This window comes from Lithobates pipiens, unplaced genomic scaffold, assembly GCF_037356315.1.
Source record: "Lithobates pipiens isolate NorthernLeopardFrog02 unplaced genomic scaffold, aLitPip1_a1.2 Scaffold_3, whole genome shotgun sequence".
NCBI lineage: Eukaryota > Metazoa > Chordata > Amphibia > Anura > Ranidae > Lithobates > Lithobates pipiens.
Genome location: NW_027507790.1, coordinates 117,863,245 through 117,885,987, shown reverse-complemented (window position 1 = coordinate 117,885,987; position 22,743 = coordinate 117,863,245). Strand labels below are relative to the sequence as shown.

At 41.5% G+C, this 22,743-nt stretch overlaps 1 protein-coding gene across 2 annotated transcripts in view; it reads left to right on the top strand.

The window, feature by feature from the left end:
- The window catches only part of HSD17B4 (hydroxysteroid 17-beta dehydrogenase 4), a 429,215-nt gene that overhangs the window by 120,227 nt on the left and 286,245 nt on the right, over window positions 1-22,743 (top strand). For both annotated transcript variants that reach the window (XM_077462215.1, XM_077462216.1), the window contains exons 4-5: window positions 1,773-1,832; window positions 10,034-10,055. In XM_077462215.1, the coding sequence (XP_077318341.1) occupies window positions 1,773-1,832; window positions 10,034-10,055 (82 nt within the window). The remainder of the gene's footprint in view (window positions 1-1,772; window positions 1,833-10,033; window positions 10,056-22,743) is intronic.

Genomic DNA, 22,743 nt, shown 5'->3' with positions numbered 1-22,743 from the left:
TAAATGGACTTTCCTCCTTGTGTGGGCAAGTCCGTTCATTTCAGAAGTACAGCGGATAGTCCGCCAGACCTAGTCCGCCGGAAAAGTCCCGTGTGTGGGCTGGTCTGCTCGTTCAGACAGTCCGGCGGACTTTACGGCGGTTTGTCCTCCAGACTAAGTCCGCCGGATAGTTTGATCGTGTGTACGCGGCATAAGATTCCGTGTGAGTCAGGCAACTAGCCTTTATAGAATGAAGGAAACTGGCATTAAAGTTCCCTAAATCGCTGTAAGTGTGTACAGCCTGCTGTAAAGCAGACACTATGTCAGCGCTCAAGTGTTAATAGCCATAGCGTCAGAACTGGAATGGAAGCAAACAGGCTTATCTCACTTTTAGATTAAGCTCCCATGATCAAAGCCCTCCTAACCCTCTTGCTCAATGTAACTGTACAATCTCCCTTTATTTTGTAAAGCACTGTGCAAACTATTGAATCAGGTTTTTCAACATGGCTATTGTAATGTGCTTGGCAAGTTTTAGAATATTACTTGGCTTTAATACTATGTGATGAATGTGGCAAACGCAGCTGGAATTAAAAATTGTCGGATTTTTTAATGAGTATTTTGTATGATCATAAGCTACATCTAGTGGCCACAGTTGTGTATCTTCCGGATTGTGGTATTGCAGGAAAATATTGCTTCATGGCCACCAGTTGGCACTTATGATCACAAGAGATAATCCTATTAGTCCCCGGGTCAAGAAACCTGTGAACCACAATCTGCCATGACTAGTAGATCGCCTGCGGGTGCATCAGCTGGTCGCATAAACCGAGACTTCTTCTAAAGTTCCGGCAAGAGTGACGGAGTGATACCAACAGCACTCCGCCTCTTATTCCTGGTCGCCATTGGATTCACAGCATGAAGCAGCACTACTGCATGCAAGGGCAGTGTCACTGAGCTTAAGGATACTGGACGCAATAGCATTTTTATGGGCACAATAGCAGCTACACGGGCACAAGGGCATAAAGAGGCTATTGTGCCCATTAGGGTTGCACCAATACTAGTATTGGTATTGGTGCCAATACCGAGCATTTGCATGAGTACTTGTACTCGTGCAAATGCTCCAATTCTTAATCCGATACCTCAGGAATGAAGGGCATCACTCCCGGAAGTCAGTGGGTGGAGAGGGAGTCGCGCTGGCAGCAGTGGCAGGTAAGCTGGCTGAGGCAGGGACGGGGGCGCAGCCACTATTTTCTCAATGCTGGGTATTTTGTCAGAATCTGCGACCCTTCGCATTCAGTAACGGAAGTGACGTTCCATCAGAATACTGCGACACCCAATCATTGCCAATCAGTGCATATTAATGGCACTGTCACATGACATTAAAAAAGGTATTGGTAATTGGTATTGGTGAGTATGAGTACTTGGGGGGGGGGGGGGGATGGGGGTTACTTTTGGTTGCAGATGTTTGTCACACTTGTGTATTTTTATAAATGGATCCCTTGGAGTTGTTCTGAAATGCACATGAAGTGTAGAAAATCAGATCTGTGTACTAGCTGCCTATCCCTGCCTTGCATATCGAAGACACTGGATCAGCATTGGGGAACTAACAGCAGTGGCAGTCATTTTATTCTCTTGATACAGATTTTCCTGCACTTAAATGCGCTTTCAGCACTTCTAAGTGTAATGTATGTAATTGCATGGAAATAACTGTATAAAAACCCACAAGCTGTGTGAAGGTTTATTCCTATAATCTGTCATTTCTTTTCACAACTTTTCATTTTTTTTCTTTCCTTTAGACTCAGTGGAATCAGGAGAGAAACTTGTACAAGCAGCCCTGGATGCATTTGGACGGATAGGTAACCACTCACTTTATTAGCTTTTCTCGTCTCTTCTGTTTGGTGAATTATTGACAAATGCAATAGAACTATTTTAAACAGTGTGTTATTTGATTTCAGTCATCTGCGTGTGAGCATCTGAGCGAATGATAAGCAAGAACATTGACGTTTTATGTAATTGATTTGCGGACCATTTCATTAATTTATGTATTGATGTTGTCTTCAGATTTCATCTTCCTCTCTATTTTTCAACGCTTTTAACAGCTTCTGAGCGTAAAAGTTTCTCAGATCTATAAAAGTGATAATGCTGATAAAATGATTACTTCTTTGATGGAAAGTCTTTTTCAGCAGAACTTTGCAAGTATTAGGATTTCTTCCTAAAACAGTAGGAGATCAGTCTAAGTGGTAAGAGCAACATAATATGGGGGTTAACAGACTAAGCCTAGGATGAAGACTTTTGGCCTGGAATGGCAATTTGAACATACCCAGCTTTCTTGGATTCCACACATTATGTCCATTCCGTGTATAGATTTTCCATCTTTCCGTTTGTTTTTTTTAAACTTGTTTTCTATTGTTTTAGGTTTCCAGATAACTCCTAAATAACGATGTGCATTGTAAGGGCTCATGCACACAGGTGTATTGGATAATCTAACAAAAAAATTCTGCCTGGAATCTGAAGATGTTGCATACAGCCACCTGTACAAATGAAATGCAGCATATGGCTATACGGGGGGTATACTCGACTCCAAGTATAAGCATATAGAGCGGTAGACTGTCTACGTCCTGTAAGCATTGCCATGTTTATGCTTGAGGCTGCATATTATTGTTTATAGCCATATCCTGTAATTCATTTGTACAGGCGGCTGTATGCAGCACCTGTGGCTCACAGGCGCATACATTTTTCATTAAGTGCGTTACTATGCCCTGGTGCATGAGCCCTTTACAAGCTGAAAGGACAGCTTCAGTTTCAGCCTTGTCCGTTCTTTTTCAAAGATCTCTGGCTTTGCTGTTCCTTGCAAAAGCGTTTTTCTTCAAGGTATATTTAGCATGAGGCCCCCATTGCAGCACCTTATGCTTGCTTTGGGATCTCAGCTCTCTGTTCTGTAGAAACAACCCTTTGAACCTATCGGGGATTTTCTTTTTGATGACCTCTCCTGCAATGTAGCCTTTTTGGTTTCTCTCATGTCTGTCAGTTGTCTCCTTAAGTTGGTGGTTCTCTCTTGTGTGGGGCTGTTCCTCATTCTTCTCAAAGGCAAGGTTGTCTTGCCCTCAAAACTATCCTTTCCTCCCAAGATGGTATCCGTCTTCCACCTCACAAAGGACATAGTCCAAAATAAATCTTTCCTCATTGCTTGAACTTAATCTGAGCCATTAGAGGCTACGTTAAAGCTACAGCTTTGATTAGACAGACTGATTCCCTGTTTCCAAGCCTATACTAGTGAGATGAATAAGATATCTGATTGCTAGAGATTGCATTTTCAAGGACAAATCTCCTCTTGTGCTTTTACGTGGCCATTCCACCAGATTGATGGGAGCTTTATGGACGCATTGTGTCACCAGGCCTCTGTAGCTCAAATGTGTAACCTCACCAGGTGGTCCTCTGTTCATACTTTTTCTCGAATCCTCTTCTAGGGCAGCATCCGAGAGATGGGCTCCTCCTCCCTGAAACAGGAAACACATTAGTCCACCATTATAAATTTGACAGTCTTACCTGCATGCATCAGTTGTTTGCGTTTCTTCTGGACCCACAGGAACTGCAAAAAACATTTATTATTTTACTTGTCTCTGTGCTTGTTGCAGGAGACCCCCTGTCCAGCATCCTATCCAGCCCAGCGGGCCTTGGTGGGGCGAGCAGGAGCAGCAATTTGAGCAAAAAAAGTGCTCTGCCTGAGATTTCACCCCTACAGAGGGGTCTGCAATTCTCCCCCCAAGCTGAAACAATGTACTGGCATTTCCCCCATATCATTTTTCATGCTGATGGAGGGACCTGCTGTAGCTTCCATCTGTTGCCGAACAGAGCGCCGCACGGGTAGGTGCTAGGCACAGCTTCTAATGTTTTCTTTCTCTGCAGCCCGATTGTCCCCTGTGTTTGGCGATGTGATTGGAGTCCTCGGCGCACCCCGCAGTAGATCCGGCCTCAGAGAGCTAAGCTGCTTCTTCCATCATGGAGGCCCAGCGGGGTGTACCAAGATGACGCCAGAAAAACATAATTTCCGGTCAGCGTTAGAATTTTCTGCCCACCCCACTGCCAAACTTCATGCATCCTTTCCAGAGACAATGAACAGTCTTTTGCAAGCTTCGTTTTATTGGGGGGGTACAACTTGGATAGGGATTGGGATGTGGGATGCCCATAGAAACCATCATATTTACAGATTTCTGTATACTTTGATCATAGTTAGTCTGAAGAATGTGCACACTTGACTAAGTAGAAATCTTCTTCTGCAGCTCCCTGCAGACTGTTACTCTCTCTGCATCTCCATGCAGACTAGACTAATGCTCCCTTTGCATCTCCATGCAGACAGCCTAAGAGCTTTCCATCCATCACTGTGTGCGGGACACAAACATCACTTTTGACCATGTAAAAGTAATGGTCTTGGTTCTCTTCACCACCTGCCCAAACTTGCTTCTCCTTGCACACTTTGTTTCCTCCTGCACAACTTGTAATTACGTTTAAGGTATGAAGAACTCACTCTGAATAAGTACCCCTACTGGCTCTGGTGATTCGCTGCTACCAGGCCCGAGGCCAGAACCTTCCCGGAGGCCTAGTAGGTTAAAGCCTATGTTTTAGGAAATGGACTACTTCTCCCAGCCAGTCCAACTTGCAAACCATGTGCCAGCCGGCCACACTAATTTGACACACATCCCCAGTCTTCTCTCTGATCCAGGACTCTTCACTATCCACGGTGTGCATGATAGGCTCTGCTAGTGACCGTGTAGAAGCGGAGTTCTCTTCCAGATTCCATGGCATCTCCAGCCATCCACTGTGGTAACACTCACTGACCTTCCAGCCCTGAGTCCTGGATGAGGAACTTGTCTGGGCCATGCGTTCAGACAGCTTCTCTTGCCCTTCTGCTCCAGGAGTTCCCTGCCAATGACCGTGTAGAGGCAATGTTCCCTCGGTTCTCTCCAGGCCTCCTCCTGCAATCCCACCCCCCTGATGGGGGTATGCTCCTGCAGCTGTCTAGCACTCCATTCCTCACATCGCCCAGTCGACTACCCCTCCCCAGCAGCATGTGACCTCAGCCTATATAGGAGGCCTTCCCACTTTCAATGCCAGTTAGGGATTGGTCAGGGCTCCCACATGTGCTGCCTGCCACTCCAGCTCTAGGCCCAGCCTCTTCTTCCAGAACATTCTCCCTGGAAGCAGGGGAGGCGCCTCAGAACTGAAATGCAGGTGATCACACCCACTGCTACTCTGACCACTCCGAGTCCCCAGATCAAAACAGACAGGCTTAGCTTGCAGCATAAGCCTGCCTAAATGTGCCTGTGCTGAACAAACCTGGTAAAATAACACTTACTAGCACCTACCTTCTGGTAGAGGGTGCTACATCAATATCAAGCATCCACCTGAAAGGAACAGACAATACGCTGGCAGACTTCCTGAGCAGGAAGACCATAAAACAGATGGACACTGAACCAACAAACAACCTTCGCATAAATCACACAAACGTGTGGGGTACCTGTGATAGATCTGTTCACCTACAAAGCGAATGCAAAATCAGACGTTCTCACTGGATCCCACAGATGGCTGAGTATTTCAATTTTTTTTTTTATAGGGTAACAAACACTTTAACACTTTGGAAATTGGCTGAGTCAGGGTGCTCTTTGGTCCTAAAGAGAGGAAACAAATGGGAAAAAAAATCATTGTTACTGTTTATTCTTTAAGCACCAGTGTATGGCAGCCCACACACACTAGCAGAAGACATTTTGATAAGACAGAGGAGTATGTCTACAACACTTCTTTGTTGGTTGATTTGACCTAATGACCCTTATCGCAGACTGGACGCTATTGTTTTCTGTTCAAATTGACAGCGGTAGTAGTAGCAAGTCACAGAAAGATTGAATTCTTGTTCATATTCATTGTCTTTATAATAACCAAGTATTTGCTACAGTATATGCATTGCGTAGGCCTGCCCTTGTGCTGCAGGGACCTTCTTTCACTTGATATTCAGATCATCCACTTGGTAGTGTCAGAGGAGGTCTGAGTCAGACACGCTGCTTGCAATATAAAAAAAAAATAAAAAAATGATTTGTGTTACTGGTATTGGGGCTGTTATATTCTCGATACAAAGAAGTTTGTCAAATTCTAAATTTACCCATCTGTGGCATTGAAAATCCCCAGAGCTGAAGGTTTGATCATTTTTTTTCTTTTTGCTCACTAAGCTAGGGTTAAAGAGAATTAACAAAGTATTGAATCATCGAGCCCATGCAATTTACATAACATAAAACAAGGTCTTCAAAGCTTCCTGTGGTGAAAAGTGATTAGAACACCCCTGTGTTTTGGCTACTTACATCTGCTGTTGACAGGCTAAGTTTAATATCTTTTGAATGGCAAAAATGATGGTGTCACTAAAGAGGCTGTTTCTTAATTACTGCAATTCTTTTGAATGTTGAAGTCTCCGCATTCCTAACGGATGTCATTATTTTTTTTTATTTTTTTTATTACACTTTTTTGTTTTTGTTTCAATCATTTTATTAAAGATTTTAATGGAAAAAATATAAATTTAACAAAAGGTATAACAGACATATATTACCAATAGTAATCCAAAGGCAGACAAAATGACCATTAAGTGGGACTTCCATTAGACAAAACCTAGAACCATAGGGGAGGGCATCCAGGTACTGTCCAATTCTAAAAAATTAGGAGTGTACCAACATTCTGATTAGGCTTAAGTTTCTGGTGTTTTTTTTTTTTTTTTTTACCACTTCATCCCCGGAAGAATTTATCCCCTTCCTGACCAGAGCACTTTTTGCAATTCAGCCTTGCGCCGCTTTAACTGACAATTGCATGGTCGTGCGAGGTGGCTCCCAAACAAAATTTATGTCCTTTTTTCCCACAAATAGAGCTTTCTTTTGGTGATATTTGATCACCACTGCGGTTTTTATTTTTTGCACTATAAACAGAGCGACAATTTAGAAAAAAAAATGCATTATTTTTTACATTTTGCTATAATAAATATCCCCCAAAAATATATTAAAAAAACATTTTTTTCCCTCATTTTAGGCCGATACGTGTTCTACATATTTTTGGTTTAGAAAAATCGCAATAAGCGGTTGGTTTGCGCAAAAGTTATAGCGTTTACAAAATAAAGGATAGTTTTATGGCATTTTTATTAATTATTTATTTTTATATGTAATAATATATTTTAACTAGTAATGGCGGCGATCAGCGTTTATTTTTATTTTTTTTGTGATTGTGACATGGCGGACACATCAGACATTTTGACACATTTTTGGGACCATTGTCATTTTATACAGCAATCAGTGCTATGCGAATGCACTGATTCTTGTGTAAATGGCAGTGAAGGGGTTAACTACTAGGGGGCAGTGTAAGGGTTAAGTGTGTCCTGGGGCGTGTTTCTAACCGTGGGGGACGTGGCTACATGTGACACGTCACTGATCTCTGCTCCTGGTGACAGGGAATATATATATTCTACTGAGCAAAGGGTAAACAAAAGATTGCTTGTGGTTTTAGTAGTGCAGTGGTCTACAGACGAGAGCATTGGTCCTGGCAGCAGGCAGGAATATGGACAGCACAACAGGCAGCAGGCAGAAATATTGTCCATAGTCAGTACAAATGTTGTCAGCACAGACAAACCATTGGTCCAGGTAGCAGGCAGGAATGTGGTCAGTAGCAGTGAAAGGATCGTCCATGCAGCAGGCAGGAATACTGTCCATAGTTAGTACAGGCAGAGATATGGTCAGTACAGCCAAAGTGTTGGTCCAGGCAACAGGCACACGGTCCATAAAAAGTCTTGGGTCAGTGCAGACAGATATTGTCAGCACAGCCATGGTTTGCTCCAGGCAGCAGGCAGGACCATCAAGCTTAGGGCCTCAGTCAGGAAAGAATGGGGACAGTGATGGTCTTCTCCCACCTAAATCGCTTTGAAGCTGTTTTTCTCAACTCAGAACACTGTTCTGAAGCCTCTCACATATGCAAGACCCCTGTCTTATTTTGAATCCCACTATTAAAGTAGCAGGGTGAAAGATCAGTCCAAGTGGCAGGCAAAAATCATGGTCAACAGGCTGAGGTCAGTGCAGGTAACAGGCAGACGGTAGGCAGAGGCATAGTCTATAAACAGGCCAAGGTCAGTTCACACGGAAGGCAGTGATATAGTTGATTGAGGCACCAGGGAAATAATCGGCACAGAAATTGAAAACCGGGAAATGGCAGTCTATTAGAAATATGGGCTAATAGTTTACAAAAGTGTGATAGCATCTGAAACATTCTCAGATGCATAGGCCAGTGGGACATTGGGGACAATGAAAACTGGTGTATTTCCTAATTCCTCTTTTGCTGCACACCCGGCATTTTTTTTTTTTGTGTCTTCTTCCGGTTTCTGATGGTGGAATATTGTCAGGGAAATGGCACTCATGCAGTCTGCTGACACAGCCTGAGCGAATGATTTCTGGGGGGGGGGTGGGGGATCTTTGCTGATAGTTCAGAGCAGTGACAATATCTTCAATAAATTTGAGGAAGGTGTTGGGTATTTCGGTTGATATTTGATAGGTGGTGTATACTTTTGCCATTTGACCATTTATAATGAAAATTGTGATTTTTTTTTTATACCAGAAGAGAAACTTTTAGGTTGATAGGCATTTGATTGTTTAAATAAACCCCCCTCCATTAACTTATTGTACTCGTGGATACAGCATCTTTCCTATCTCTCCACTTCACGGCCAACATTTCCTCGTTCCTCAGGCTTTCAGATTACCCCCCACCCTTTAACTGCTTCTGGACCGCCCCATGCACATTTCCTTCGGCCCGGCTGCACAAAACATAATTTACCTGTACGTTATTTTGTGCAAGCAATGTAGGGGGGGGGGGGGGGGGGGTGGGGGCACGCGCTGCTCCCACTGTGATCGGACACAGCAGGAGCCAATCGACAGGTCTGACGGACGTGATGGCCAATGCGACTTACCGATTGTTCTCAGGGGAGACAGATCAGCCGCCTGCCTGTGTAAACAAGGCAAACGGCGGATCTGTCATGAAGAGAGAGAGATCTTGTGATTCAGCTAAGCTGAATCACGGATCCCTCTTTTACTTCAATGTGACAGTGCCCCCACACAGTAAGCACCTCCCTGGGGAACGTTTAACCCTTTGATCACCCGTGGTGTTAAGCCCTTTCCTGCCAGTGCCATTTATACAGTAATCGGTGCATTTTTATAGCACTGGTCCCCAAAAAGTGTCACTCATTGTCAGCTTTGTCCACCACAATGTCTCGGTCCCGCTAAAAATCGCAGATCGCTGCCATTACCAGTAAAAAAATAAGTCCCTAAATCTATCCTCCCGTAGTTTGTAGCGTTTTGTGCAAACCAATCAATATCTGCTTAGAGATTCTTTTTTTTATTTTTTTTACCAAAAATATGTAGAAGAATACATATTGGCCTAAACTGATGTGTTAACTTTTTTTTTGGATATGTATTATAGCAGAAAGTAAAAAAAATATATATTTTTCTTTGTTTAACCACTTCCCGACGGTGCATGAAGATGTACGTCGGCAGAATGGCACGGGCAGGCAAACTGGCGTAAGGCACGTCCATTTGAAATTGGCGTCGTGCCGCCGCCGGCGGCGCGCGCACACATGTCGGTTAGGACCCCCCGTGAGTCCGGTCGCGGGTCCCCCGGACTCGATCACCGCTGTCTGTTGAAAATTTACCAGCCATTGGTGGAAAGTTGAACAACAGTTGTCTGAAGCGTACCAACGGTCGGATTTTAAGCAGTCTGTCACCACACCATTCCCTGCCAAAAATCCGATCGTGTGTACGAGGTTTTAGGCAACTCAGTCTATATATAATCCGAACATATTTTATCTGTCGTTCAGGGGTCAAAGGAGACGTTTAAAGCAACTAGTAAAACTTGCATAAAGTTAAAAGAAAATAAAAAAAATAGCCAGCTTCCTTTTAAGCATTTTAGCTTATTTATTTATTTTTTGGCAGTTTAGTGCATCTCATACTGAAAATCTATGCAATACTAATGTTTTTCTCATTTTATTTTACAGACATTGTGATTAACAACGCAGGGTAAGTAACTTGTCAGCTATTTGCATCTATTTTATCAGTATCCAGCTGGGAAGAAGCAGTGCACTCCAGTAATTTTATGTTTTCCTGTAAATAATGTGCACACCGAGTGCTCTCGTAGCTAACTTTGGAAATGCGAATTCACCTTTTTTTGGGTTGATGTTCTCTGTTCTGCTCTCTAGTGTGTACAGATTAGCATCGTGTTCTGCTGCTTTGCTTCTCATCTTGCTGCTTTCCTGTCATCTATGTAGCAGTGTGCTGGATAATGATGTAGGACAACACCCGTGTAAAACTGTCTAACAGACTTCACCAACAAGAGTTTCCATGCCGACACATGCAGATCATTTTTTATTTTAAAAAAAAAAACTTTCTGATTTGGTTTTATGACTGAGGAGTGGGTTTGTTTACCAATCGATATGAGTTGGTACAATTCTCAAGCACCAAGTTGTTTTATGTTAATAATGTTGGAGATTCTGGCAATTCTCTATGATCCCTAGTTTTGTGGCTTATGAATGCTAAAATTCTATATTAAAATTTAAAGTGGAAGTTTACCCTAATTCTAAAATCTCTAAATCTACAATCTAAGACTAACTTACTGTATCTAGCCTTGTAAAGAAAAAAAAAGCTATACTTGTGGAGCGACTTGTGTTTGGAGGATCTTGAAGGGGAACCCCTGCCAAAATGAAAAAAAAGGCAGTGGGTTTCCCCTCCAGGACGATACCAGACCCTTCGGTCTGGTATGGATTTTAAGGGAAACCCTCAAAATCTATAGCAGACCCTTATCCGAGCATGCAGCTTGGCAGCTCAGGAAGGGGGGGTGGTGTTGCTTTGTCGGGCAATGATGTCCCGAGGGACGGGGCCTCCACCCCATGCCATTTATAAGCCATTGCACACGGTGGACCCAGCATTAAACTGGGAGATTGCATTCAGTCAACATCGGATGAACAACAAAGGGAGAAGACAGCGGAGAAGACCCGGCAAAAGAGTGAGAAGACAGCGCAGAGAGAAGGACTGGCAGAGAGGAGAAGGAGTCACTAGAAGAGCCGGAGAGGGGAGACTAAATTGGAGCTGCCTTAATAAAATACTTTAAAAACCTGTGTAATGTGTTAATTTTTGACACTTTTTTGTTTTCGGTGAATGGGTAGGGGTACAGTGTACCCCATACTAATAAACATAGGGTGGGGGTCCGGGATCTGGGGGCTCCTTTGTTAAAAGGGGCCTTCCAGATTCTGATAAGCGCCCGCCCGCAGACCCAGACAACCCACAGCCAGGGTTATCGGGAAGAGGCCCTTGTCCTTATCAACATTGGGCCTCCCCTGCCCCAAATGACCCCCCCCCCCCCCCCCCATGTTGAGGGCTTGGCATGGTATCGGAGGGGGGGGAAGCTCTCTTGTCCCCCCCTCTTTTCTGACTTGCTGGGCTGCATACACAGAAAAGGATCTGGTATGGATTTTGGGGGGGAGACCCCTCAACTTTTTTTGGTGGGGGTTCCCCTTAAAATCCATACCAGACTGATAAGTCTAATATCGTCTTGGGGGGGGGGGGGGGACCCCACGCCAATTTTACATTTTTTCATTTTGGCAGGAGTTCTCCTTCAAGATCCTCATCACACACAATTCGTGCCGCAAGTCGAATCATCATGATCCGACTTCTGGTGCAACTTCTATTCAAATTAATGGGCTCCCATAGGGAACCATTGATTTTGAATAGATGCAGAGAAACACGGCTGAAAGCCAATGCTGCTGAACACGCATTGACTCCAATGCAAAACGTTGATAGTATCACGTTTTTAACGCTGCTTTTTGCCTGGCGTCTGTACTAGCTTTACAGCTCGTTTTTTATAATGCCCATGGCCTTAGGGTGAACTTCTTCTTTAATACCATGTTGGACTGCTTCACATGTGTAGAAATATGCTTGTAGAGTGGGAGTGGACACCTGTGGCCCTCCAGCTGTTTCTTTGGGAGTCATGCTTGTAACTGTCAATTTTGTGCTTCATGGGACATGTTCATGTTCAGTGCTTCATGGGACATGTAGTTGTTCCAAAACAGCTAGAGTGCCTCATTTGCCCACCGCTGCTTTAGAGTTTGGGGAGCTGAAGCTAATTTTAGAAATTTGACACGGTTATTTACCTACTATGTACATCCTTGTTTACATCATCCACTGTTTTAGGTTATAAATAGGCTTTCAGATGGTATTTGGTATTATTCTAATTGCTGGATAGGCAGTTGTATGTAAGCGCCGTGTGATAAGTGAGTCAGGATCACTAAGATACAAATTGTATCGGTTGCTAGCTTCTTCTAGGTAACTGTTTTTTGCTTTAAGAATTTATATAGAGGACTTTGGTTGGAGTTTTGCTTTAAATAATACATTGCACTGCTGTCACCGCCCCTTCACCTTCTGTCATTGCCTGGAAACTTCACTTGAGTCCCAAGAAAACATGATGAACAAATTAATCTTTTTCAATCAAGTTTAAAGCGGAGTTGTGCCTGGGGGAAAAAATAAAAAAATTAAGTCAGCAGTTACAAATACTGCAGCTGCTGACTTTAATATAAGGACACTTACCTGTCCAGGGAGCCTGCGATGTCCTCATCTGAAGCCAACCCGTCCCTTGGCTCCAGGTGCAGACCCCGACATCGTTACTAAGGGAGACAGGAAGCGAATCCTAGCCTTTCCTACTGTGTATGAGCGAGACACGCTGTGCGATCTGAATGGTCCCTGCTGTCTTCTGGGACCTGTGTGTCTCCTAGAAGACAGCGGGGGGAGGAGGAGGGTCCTGACATTGCGTAGTTCTATGCTCAGAAGTGGGAGCAGATACCTGGAATTGATAGGTATCTACTCCCCCCCCCCCCCCCTGAAAGATGCCAAATGTGGCACCGGAGGGGAGGCATCCGATCAGTTGAAGTTCCATTTCTGGGTGGAACGCCGCTTTAAATTCGCTAAATATATTCAAGGTGCACATAAAATTGTTCAATAGTTTGATAGCTTATTAATTTTCTTTCTAAAGCTGCTACAGCCTGAGTAGAAAAGCCTGTTCCCTGTCAGCAGGTGCATAGTGGGACATCTGCTCTCTGTGGGGAAGCAGTGGTCTCATGCAGAAGTCTGGCACCCCTCCCCTACCAAGTCAGACCTATATCTCAGCAAACACCAAAGCTCACACTCCCATTGATGAGCTCTTGCTATGATTCAGCAAGGGGTGTGTTGGATCTCTGCAAGGAGATCACTGCTTCCCAACATAGAGCAAGAGGCTCATTCAGGCAGTGTAGAGGCTTTTGGACAGCTGTGGCTGATTTTCTAAAAACAAAACTGTAATACTTTGAACACATTTTGTTTTGATGTACCTGGTATATATTTAGCTGATTTGAACTGAATGTTTGGTTGTGTTTCAACCCCTAATGCTGCCTCCCAATGCCCTTTGTGTCATACAGAAATCATTGACTGTAACCACGGTGGATTTGATTCAAATCAAGTCGTTTTTAAATCGCGGTTTAAATCATCATTTAAATCATTGGAAAAAAGGTTGATTTAAATCAACTCGATTTAAATCATAATTTTTAACGAGCAACTATCTGTCCTGCAGTTTCTCCTCCTCCTGACCTGCTGTTGACTTACCGACAGTCTCATTCACTTCAATGGGACGGCTGGTGATGTGGCAGTGACACAACAAGGGGTGGGATGTGGCGGCAGCAGGTGAGTGGATGCCCACTAATAGGTGCTGCCATGATGGATCTGAAATGGCAGGTGCTCTTTAAATGTAAGGACTTCTTCTTGCTAGTAGCATATCTATTATTTGCAAACAAAATGAAAATTTCCTATTTAGAATAGTAAGCTGTCACGTTAGTAAAACAGCCATATCAGAACTGATTCATTCATACAGTTTGTAGTGTACATAGATTTGCAAAACAATGGGATAAAGTAATAATCCTAAAATTGCTTTATCTCATGGTTCCTGCATTGTGTAAATGCATCAATGCAGTGCATGTTAGCCAAGCTTACAGAGCTTTGATTTATTGAATAAGTTTACCAAAAATGTAAATATTGCAGAATATACAGCCTCATGCAACATAACTAAGCTCCATTTCGTGCTGAATAAATTAAATTATTAATGTATCTCAAATAGATAACTATCTTTTAGATTTTTAGTCCAAAAGCATTTTATGAAAATTTTATTTGAAAAAAATCAAAAAAAAAATCTGATTTAAAATAAAAATTTATTTTTATCCACCCTGACTGTAACCATCAGTCTTTAAATTCATGTTGCTATATTTTGTTAAAATACCTAATTTCCTTTACCTTGTACTGCAACCATTCTGATATTTGCACTGCATTGTGAAATACATGAGTAAAACGAGCACTAAGCCTCTGGCACAGCCTGCAGATGTAACTACTTTGTGTAATAAAAAAAAAAACCTACCATATTAAGCGGCGTATAACACACACACTTTTTTCCCCCCTGAAAATCCATGGCAAAGCAGGGGTGCGTGTTATACGCAGATAGTGTACCTCACCGAGCTGTCATCTGCTCTCCACTCTGCTCACGACGCAAACGCACACACCCGCCTCCACCACCGGCATTGGACCAGTGTTCTGCCTATCACAGGAGCTGGTCCAATGCCGATGGCGGAGGCGGGACTGTGCGTGTGTAACTTGAAAGCCGAGTGGGGAGAGATGACAGCTGGCGATTTCCTGGTTCAGGCTGCTGGTGATCTAGATGTACCTCAGGTAAGTATTAGGGGGCTGAGGGGGGCTGCTGCACACAGAAGGCTTTTTTATCTTTAATGCATAGAATGTATTAAAATACAAAAAAACAAAAACAAACAAACCTGCCTTTACAATCACTTTTAAGTGATTGCAATTTATAAGTTTAATCAGTGAAATTTGTTTTATGAGTTACACTTTGAGGCTTTCTTCTGTTTTGTGAGTTGAGCTTTAGTTTGAAGTGGAATAGCCCTCCACCTGCTGTTAATACATACATATCTATCGGATCCACACCTACGGCAGCCATCTCAGATCCCAAATTGTTTTGAGAGTTCATTGGCCCTCCATAATTAGGGCCTAGTTTTAGGCTGGGTTCATACTGTGGGTTTCCCGCATCCAATTTGCATAACAGGAGACTGACCAGCTCTCAATGGAGCCGGTTTACTTGGCTTCGGGGCAGGCGCGTTCAGTACTGGAAAAGGGTCATGTGTGTCCTTGGCTTTTTCAGGTCTGAAATTCAGGCAAAAATTTGGACTTGGTTAGTCCCTGAAACAGAACAGGGACGCACCGGACCCCCTACTGCGATTCCTGGTAGAGGTCGACCGATATATCGGCCGATATTTGCCGTTTTTTAATTAATCGGCATCGGCCGATTGTGCTGGTAAAAAGCCAATATAGAACTGCAGCGGGACTTTGAAATGACTTCTGTATAGAAGCCAGTGTAAGTTGCCATAGAAACGTCTTCCTCCTCTCTGGGCAGGCTGCCAAGAAAAGAACAAAATGATACAATGTTTACACTTGAATGAATGAAGTCATCTCTGTGTGTAGAAGTTCTCAGTTTAACCATTTAAAGACTAAATCTTTTCTGACACTTGTTGCTTACAAGTAAAAATCCTGTATTTTCTGCCAGAAAATCACTTAGACCCCCCCAAAAATTATATATATATTTTTTTAGCAGAGATCCTAGGGAATAAAATAGCGGTTGTTGCAATATTTTATGTCACACGGCATTTGCACAGAGGTCTTTCAAATGCATTTTTTTGGGGAAAAAATACACTATTTAAAAAATAAAAATAAAATAAAAACAGTAAAGTTAGCCCATTTTTTTTTTTTTTTTTATTTTTTTTTTTGTCCAAAAGTTTTGACTACCCGTTTTTATTTAATACATAGGTTTTTTTTTTTTTTTTTTATCTAAATCATACATACAATTAAACTGATTGGAGGTTTGTTTTGTTTAATAAATGTTTAAATGTAAGAAATTTTCTGTATCACTTATGAAGGCTGCTTTCACACTGGAGCGGGCAGGCGTTGATGGTAAAACGCAAGTTTTAGCGGCTCTTTACCATAATTTTAGCAGTGCTATTTGGCTGCTAGTGGGGCACATATAACCCAGCTAGCGGCCAAGGAAGAGGTTAAATGCGCCCATGAAGCACTGCTGCCAAATCGCTTTGCATGCGCTTCGGCAGTGGTGCCCATTCATATCAATGGGCAGGAGTGGTGGAGGAGCGGTATACACCTCTCCAAACGTGCTGCTTGCAGGACTTTTTTTTAAGATCCTGCCAGCGCATCGCCTCAGTGTGAAAGCACTCTGTCTTTCACACAGACTGCAGGGGAGCCATTTTGCAGGCACTTTACAGGCGCTATTTTTAGCCCAAAAGCGCCTGAAAAACGCCCCAGTGGGAAAGGTGTGTTAGATCAAGGGGGATTAAAAAAAAAATAATAATAATAATATATAAAAAAAGGAAAAAATAAAGAAATAAAATAAAATCGGCCTAACATATCGGCCCAAAAAAAATCGGCATCATATATCGGCTATCGGCCGCCATGATTTCTAAATATCGGCATCGGCCAGAGAAAAACCCATATCGGTCGACCTCTAATTCCTGGTGGTCTTGTGTGTGCCTTTCTGGATTATTGGAATTTTAAATCCAACACTGGTCAGATACATTTTGCATGGATCACAAGTAAACATAAATGTGTAGGAACTTGTTTTATTTTTATTGATGCTGAAAGGAATTATGCACCTTGACTACCACCCTGGTTATGCAGGCAGACCACGGGACCCTTGGATTCATGAGACACCACATGACACAGGAAACATGCTTGAGTGTTTTCACAAGGTGTCTAATTTTGAGTAAAACAGTAGCTTATATACAAAACAAAGAAGGGAGGGGCTGCGTTTTGGGTTATACAAACTTACACTCAGTACTTTCTTATCATGAGTTAGACTGCTGACAAATAGCTGATGACTTGCTGACACAGGATGATACTCCAGGAATTGGCTTAACCACAGTAACCCATAGGGTGTGGGTCTATGAAAACTGCTAGATAAGCTGATTATGGTAAAACTCATTCATACAAAGTTAATTTCTACTTTATGTAAAATGAAGGGGAACCTAAAAATGGAGTGACATTCTCTTACAGATGATTATTATTATTATTATTATTTTTTTTTTTGTTGTGGACATAATTTTTACATCGACCGTTCAGATTTATGGATTACGAGTGACTATGAATGTATCTGTTTATGTTCATTGCTGATTATTGGTTGTGCATATAAATTCCACTCTTTTACATCATTTTTTTTAATGCAATATTTACGCATTGTCTGCGTTTTTGGTTAGTTTGCACATTTAATAGTTTGTATGGAGACGCATGAAATTTGACACATTTATTAGTAATACATTTTTTTTTGCGCAGCACCTTTTATACACAATATTTTATTGCACACACTAAGGCTGTATTCACACTACAGCGTTTTGAATCACGGGCAGATCTGACATGAATCTGTCCGGATCTGACAGCACTGATGTGTGAATGACAAAATGCGGAACTTTGAGATGCTATTCGTTTGAATGACACCTCAAATCGCTGTGCAGGTCTGCTGCGACTGTTGCAATGCAATCGAGGCAACTTGCATCGCGGGACGCATGTCACTCCAAAGTATCTCCTGAACAATTTTTGGGTGACATGCATCCAGTGATGTGGGTTGCCGCATGTTTTATTGTGTGACAATCGTGGAAGACCCGCACTGCGATTTGAGGTGTCATTCAAATGAATGGCATCTCAACTGCGTGTTCTGCGTTTTTGTCATTCACACATCAGCGCTGTTGGATCGCGGGCAGGTCCGCCTCGATTCAAAACGCTGTAGTGTGAATGCAGCTAATTATTGGTCTTGATGCGCAAACATTTTATCAATAATACCGCAGTGATGATTAAGCATGGAGGGTGCTGGGGGGGGGGGGGGGGTCAGATCACTGCTGTCACAGAAGCCGGTACAGTGGCAGACTTTTCTGCTGGAGATTATGGAGCTTTGTTCAGAAAAGTCAGTAACATATGCAATACTTACTGTTTCAATGCACGCTGGTATTGGTGTCATTTTTTAAAATGTGGAAATATCTGTTTCTGTCCTTGCAGTCATGCCTGCCATACAAATGAATGTACTGCAAAGCCAACCCTATCCAGTGGAGAGCAGACAGGAAAATCTTTGATATAAATTTGATGATCTTCACTTGCATTTGTGGCATCTTGTGATACATATTGGAAATTCTGTATAGAACGGAAAAGACAAACTGAAGGCCCATGCTGGGGAATTTTGCCCCTGGCTTGTATAGGTTAAAAAAATAAGATCCAGAAAGAAAATGTGATCTTTTCAGAAATTCAAGTTTAATTTTAATGGCAGCATTGCTTTGGGCAAGTCTAGTATAAGTAGATAGTATGAAGAACTGCACAGTGTGAGATAAACCAGCAGTCTTATATTGGGAGAAGTTGAGCTTGATCTTTGTCCTGCTCACTCCAGTGAATGAAGGAATCTATAAGTAGCCCAGTAAAGGCTTCAGAAAATATTAGCTTTATTATGTACAGAAAACAGATTGCCTTATTTAATACAGACTATTTTTAGAATTACTGAAAGGTGAACTATGTGTATCACCTTTCTGAAAAAGATTTAAAGTGATGAAACCCAAAAGCAAACCTTTTATTATATTACAGCTTACCAATTCTTAGATGTGACCTCTGTATTTTCCTTTTTTTAAGGCTTTCCTCTATTTTCTTTTGTTGTAATGCATCAGTTTATATGGATGAGACGAACCACTTATTGCTGTCAGGGGTGATTAAAAATAGTCGGCTTTTATTCATGCAAAAACTTTTTCCCAAAAGGGAAAAATAAATACTGTCACTGATAGTGTGAGCTGGCATTTTGGTTTCAATTTGTTAGTGTAATTAAATATACTGGAGGTTCACCAAATTAAAATGTTGGTACCGAAACCAAAAATACAGGATGGACTTAACCAAAACGGAATATTTACCTTTTTTTTTTAAAGATATATTTTTATATGTGTGAACTGGTATATTGTAACAATATATTGCAACAAATTCCCCAAAAATATTCACCACTAAACCCGTGAAAAAACCTATTGTTTATGTAGCTGTGCTGGCCCTTTAAATTAAAGTGTGTTATACTAATGATTTTCCATAGAAAACATGTTTATACAAATAAAAATTACATATATAATAATAAATAATATAAAAATAAAGTCCAAGTGAATTAATCCTCTGTGCTGAACAAATGGTGACTTCCAAATGATTGTGCTGTGATTACCGTAACCACCGCCATCCAATAGGCTTACCAACAAAAAGCAGTAATAAGTCTGTATGCAGCCTTTCTTTATTCCATGTGGGTAAATGGATATGTCTCCAGCAAACTGACCACTCCCCAATCCTCCAGTTAATATATTTCTCAAAAGATACAAATTGTGCAAAATTCCATGCTTTAATAGTTTAAAAGGGTCAGATAAAAGATTTGCACTCACGTGTATATGTGCCTTGGACTGCCACAGAGTCTCTCCAGCTTTCCAGTATTAGCCAGTAATGGCTGTGTACTACTAGGAGCAGGCGTGCGGTTCAAGCTTAGTTTCAGTGTGGTACATTCAGCAGCAAATGACGTTGGGGTCGCTCAACCAGCCAAACCGGAAATAATAATTAAAGCAGCCAAACCAGAAATACTTTTGTGTGTTAATTCTAAATAGGCCCCACTTGAATCCCTGGATAGACTTTCTTAAACGCTCTTATGTCAATCATATACATCATAAAATTGGAGACAGGTTAAAAACTATATGTATATGTGCGCCATCAATTATATCTTGCATATATTAGATCTATACAGAAGACTATATTATCTTAGATGTATCTCAGCAAAAAGACACATAGTATGAGCTAAAGCTGACACTTAATTAAACAGACGCAAAATAAAATATAAAATCAATCACAGCACAATTGTTTTGGAAGTCACCGTTCAGCATAGATGATTAATTCACTTGGACTTAAAGGCACATTTTTTTTGTTGTCATTTTCTTTTCAAATGACAACATTTTTATATATTTTTTTTTTTTTATTGCATTTAAGTCCAGATATGAGATCTGATGGCTTTTTTGTGTCCTTGATTTTGTGTGTGTGGTGTGTGTTTTCTTGTTTAGCAGCCCTTTGTTACTGTGTTCACATCTATTTATGTGATTGCTTTTCTTTCGATTTCTGCACCATAGCGGCTTACCAGAGCCGTCGGCAGCGGCGGAGGCAATCGGGATCTGTCCGTGCCTGGATATGGAGACGAGTGAGGCTAAGATGGCCCCCAACTGTCTCCATACCATAGCCGGGCGGAAGCGACCTCAAAACGTCCCTTCTGCCAGTACCTTAAAAAGGCACATTTTTTTTTGTTGTGTGTTTTTTTTTCTTTTTTTTTTTTTTTTCAAATGACAAATTTTATTTTATTTTTTTCTTTTATTGGATTTAAGTCCAAATATGAGATCTGAGGACTTTTTGACCCCAGATCTCATATTTAAGAGGACCTGTCATGCTTTTTTCTGTTACAAGGGATGTTTACATTCCTTCTAATAGGAATAAAAGTGACCCAATTTATTATTATTATTTTTTTAAAGTGCCCCAGCCTGACAAGCTCACGCACAGAAGTGAACGCATACGTGAGTAGCGCCTCCATATGAAAACGGTCACACCACACGTGTGAGGTATCGCCGCGATCGTTAGAGAGAGAGCAATAATTCTAGCTCTAGACCTCCACTGTAACTCAAAACATGCAACTGTAGAATTTTTTAAATGACGCCTATGGAGATTAAGGGTAAAATTTTTACTCCATTCCAAGGGCGGGCGCAATTTCGAAGCGTGACATGTTGGGTATGAATTTATTCGCCGTAACATTATCTTTCACAATATGAAAAAAAATTTGGGCTAACTTTACTGTTTTATTTTTTTCAAAAAAAATTACAAAAAAAGTGCTCTTGTAAGACTGCTGCGCAAATACAGTGTGACAAAAAGTATTGCAATCGCCACCATTTTATTCTCTAGGGTGTTGCAGAAAAAAAATGTATAATGTTTGGGGGTTCGAAGTAATTTTCAAGCAAAAAAACGTGTTTTTAACTTATAAACACAGAGTCTGAAGAAAGAGGCCTGGTCTTTAAGTGGTGGATGTGTAGCCCAACAATTGCTGATTCTAATAGAAAATCAATCCAGCCAAGAGTGCTTATGGGAGATTTCCATGGCCCAGATTCCAGGCCAATATTTAACTGGTCTATCACTCAATTGTGATCATTGCGGTTGCGCTATTTTGGCTTCTGCGTGTTGCTTGCACAGACTAACTGTATCAAGCAATCCAGTTTCCTGGAATTTTTCATCTTGTCTGAAACTTCCATTTGGTCATATGTTATGTAAATTGTGTTTAATGGTCAGTTTGTTCATTATCACATTCAAACTTGGCTTTTTGTAGCTTTATCCAATTAATGGATGTTTGTGATTGCTTCTCTCCCAATAAAAAGCCTCTGGGCATATCAGAAAAGACATCACTGAGTAAGCATTTTCTAGCTCAGGGTCCACACATTCTGAAAAATGGTTCAGAGTTAGTCTAGCAGATGGATTATTGCAGCATTCATTTACAAATTGTGCAGACAACACAGTATGACTTACAGATGTCTGCAGCGGAGTAAATCCTTTATCTGCATTCCATTTTGTCAGTAAAGGACTCTGCATAAAAAAGATATATATTTTTTTTTTTGCATCTGCGTGCTGCTGATCCACCTGCAATGTCTTTGCAAACACTTCTTTCCTCTATACATGCACAGCAAATGACACATGGGTTTTCTGATGGAAACATTCCAGCCAACTGTGATTTCTATCAGAAACCTGTCTGAGAGCAATGCTGCCGAACAATTGAGGATTTCTCCCTATATAACAGGAAATGTATGAACAAGGACCTACATGGCAGCATCACCAGGTATTATTTTAGAGGAAGCTGCAGATTTAGCACCATTATACATTATACCCAGGCAGCAATAAAAGCCTGATGGGGGTTCTAGCCTCTATAGGTTGTTGATGTGTGTCATTTTACTTTTAGCGATATTTAAGTAGAGGTCGACCGATATTTGCCGTTTTTTAATTAATCGGCATCGGCCGATTGAGCTGATAAAAAGGCAGATTTAGAACAGTGGGACTTGGAAAGACTTCTGTAATAGTCATCATAGAAACCTCTTTCCTCCTCTCTGGGCAGTCTGCCAAGAAAAGAACAGAAAGATACAATGTTTACACTTGAATGAATGAAATCCTCTCAGTGTGTAGAGTTCTCAGTTTAACCATTTAAAGACTAAATCTTTTCTGACACTTGTTGCTTACAAGTAAAAGTCCTGTATTTTCTGCCAGAAAATCACTTAGACCCCTCATAAAGTATATATATTTTTTTAGCAGAGATCCTAGGGAATAAAATAGCGGTTGTTACAACATTTTATGTCACACGGCATTTGCGCAGAGGTCTTTCAAATGCATTTTTTTGGGGGGGGGGGGGGGGGGGGGGGGGGGAAATACACTAAACGATAAAAAAAAAAAAAAAAAAACTAAAACAGTAAAGTTAGTCCATTTTTTATTTTTTTTTCGTCCAAAAGTTTTGAGTACTTTTTATTTTATAGGCTGCTTGCACACTGGAGCGGGCAGACGTTGA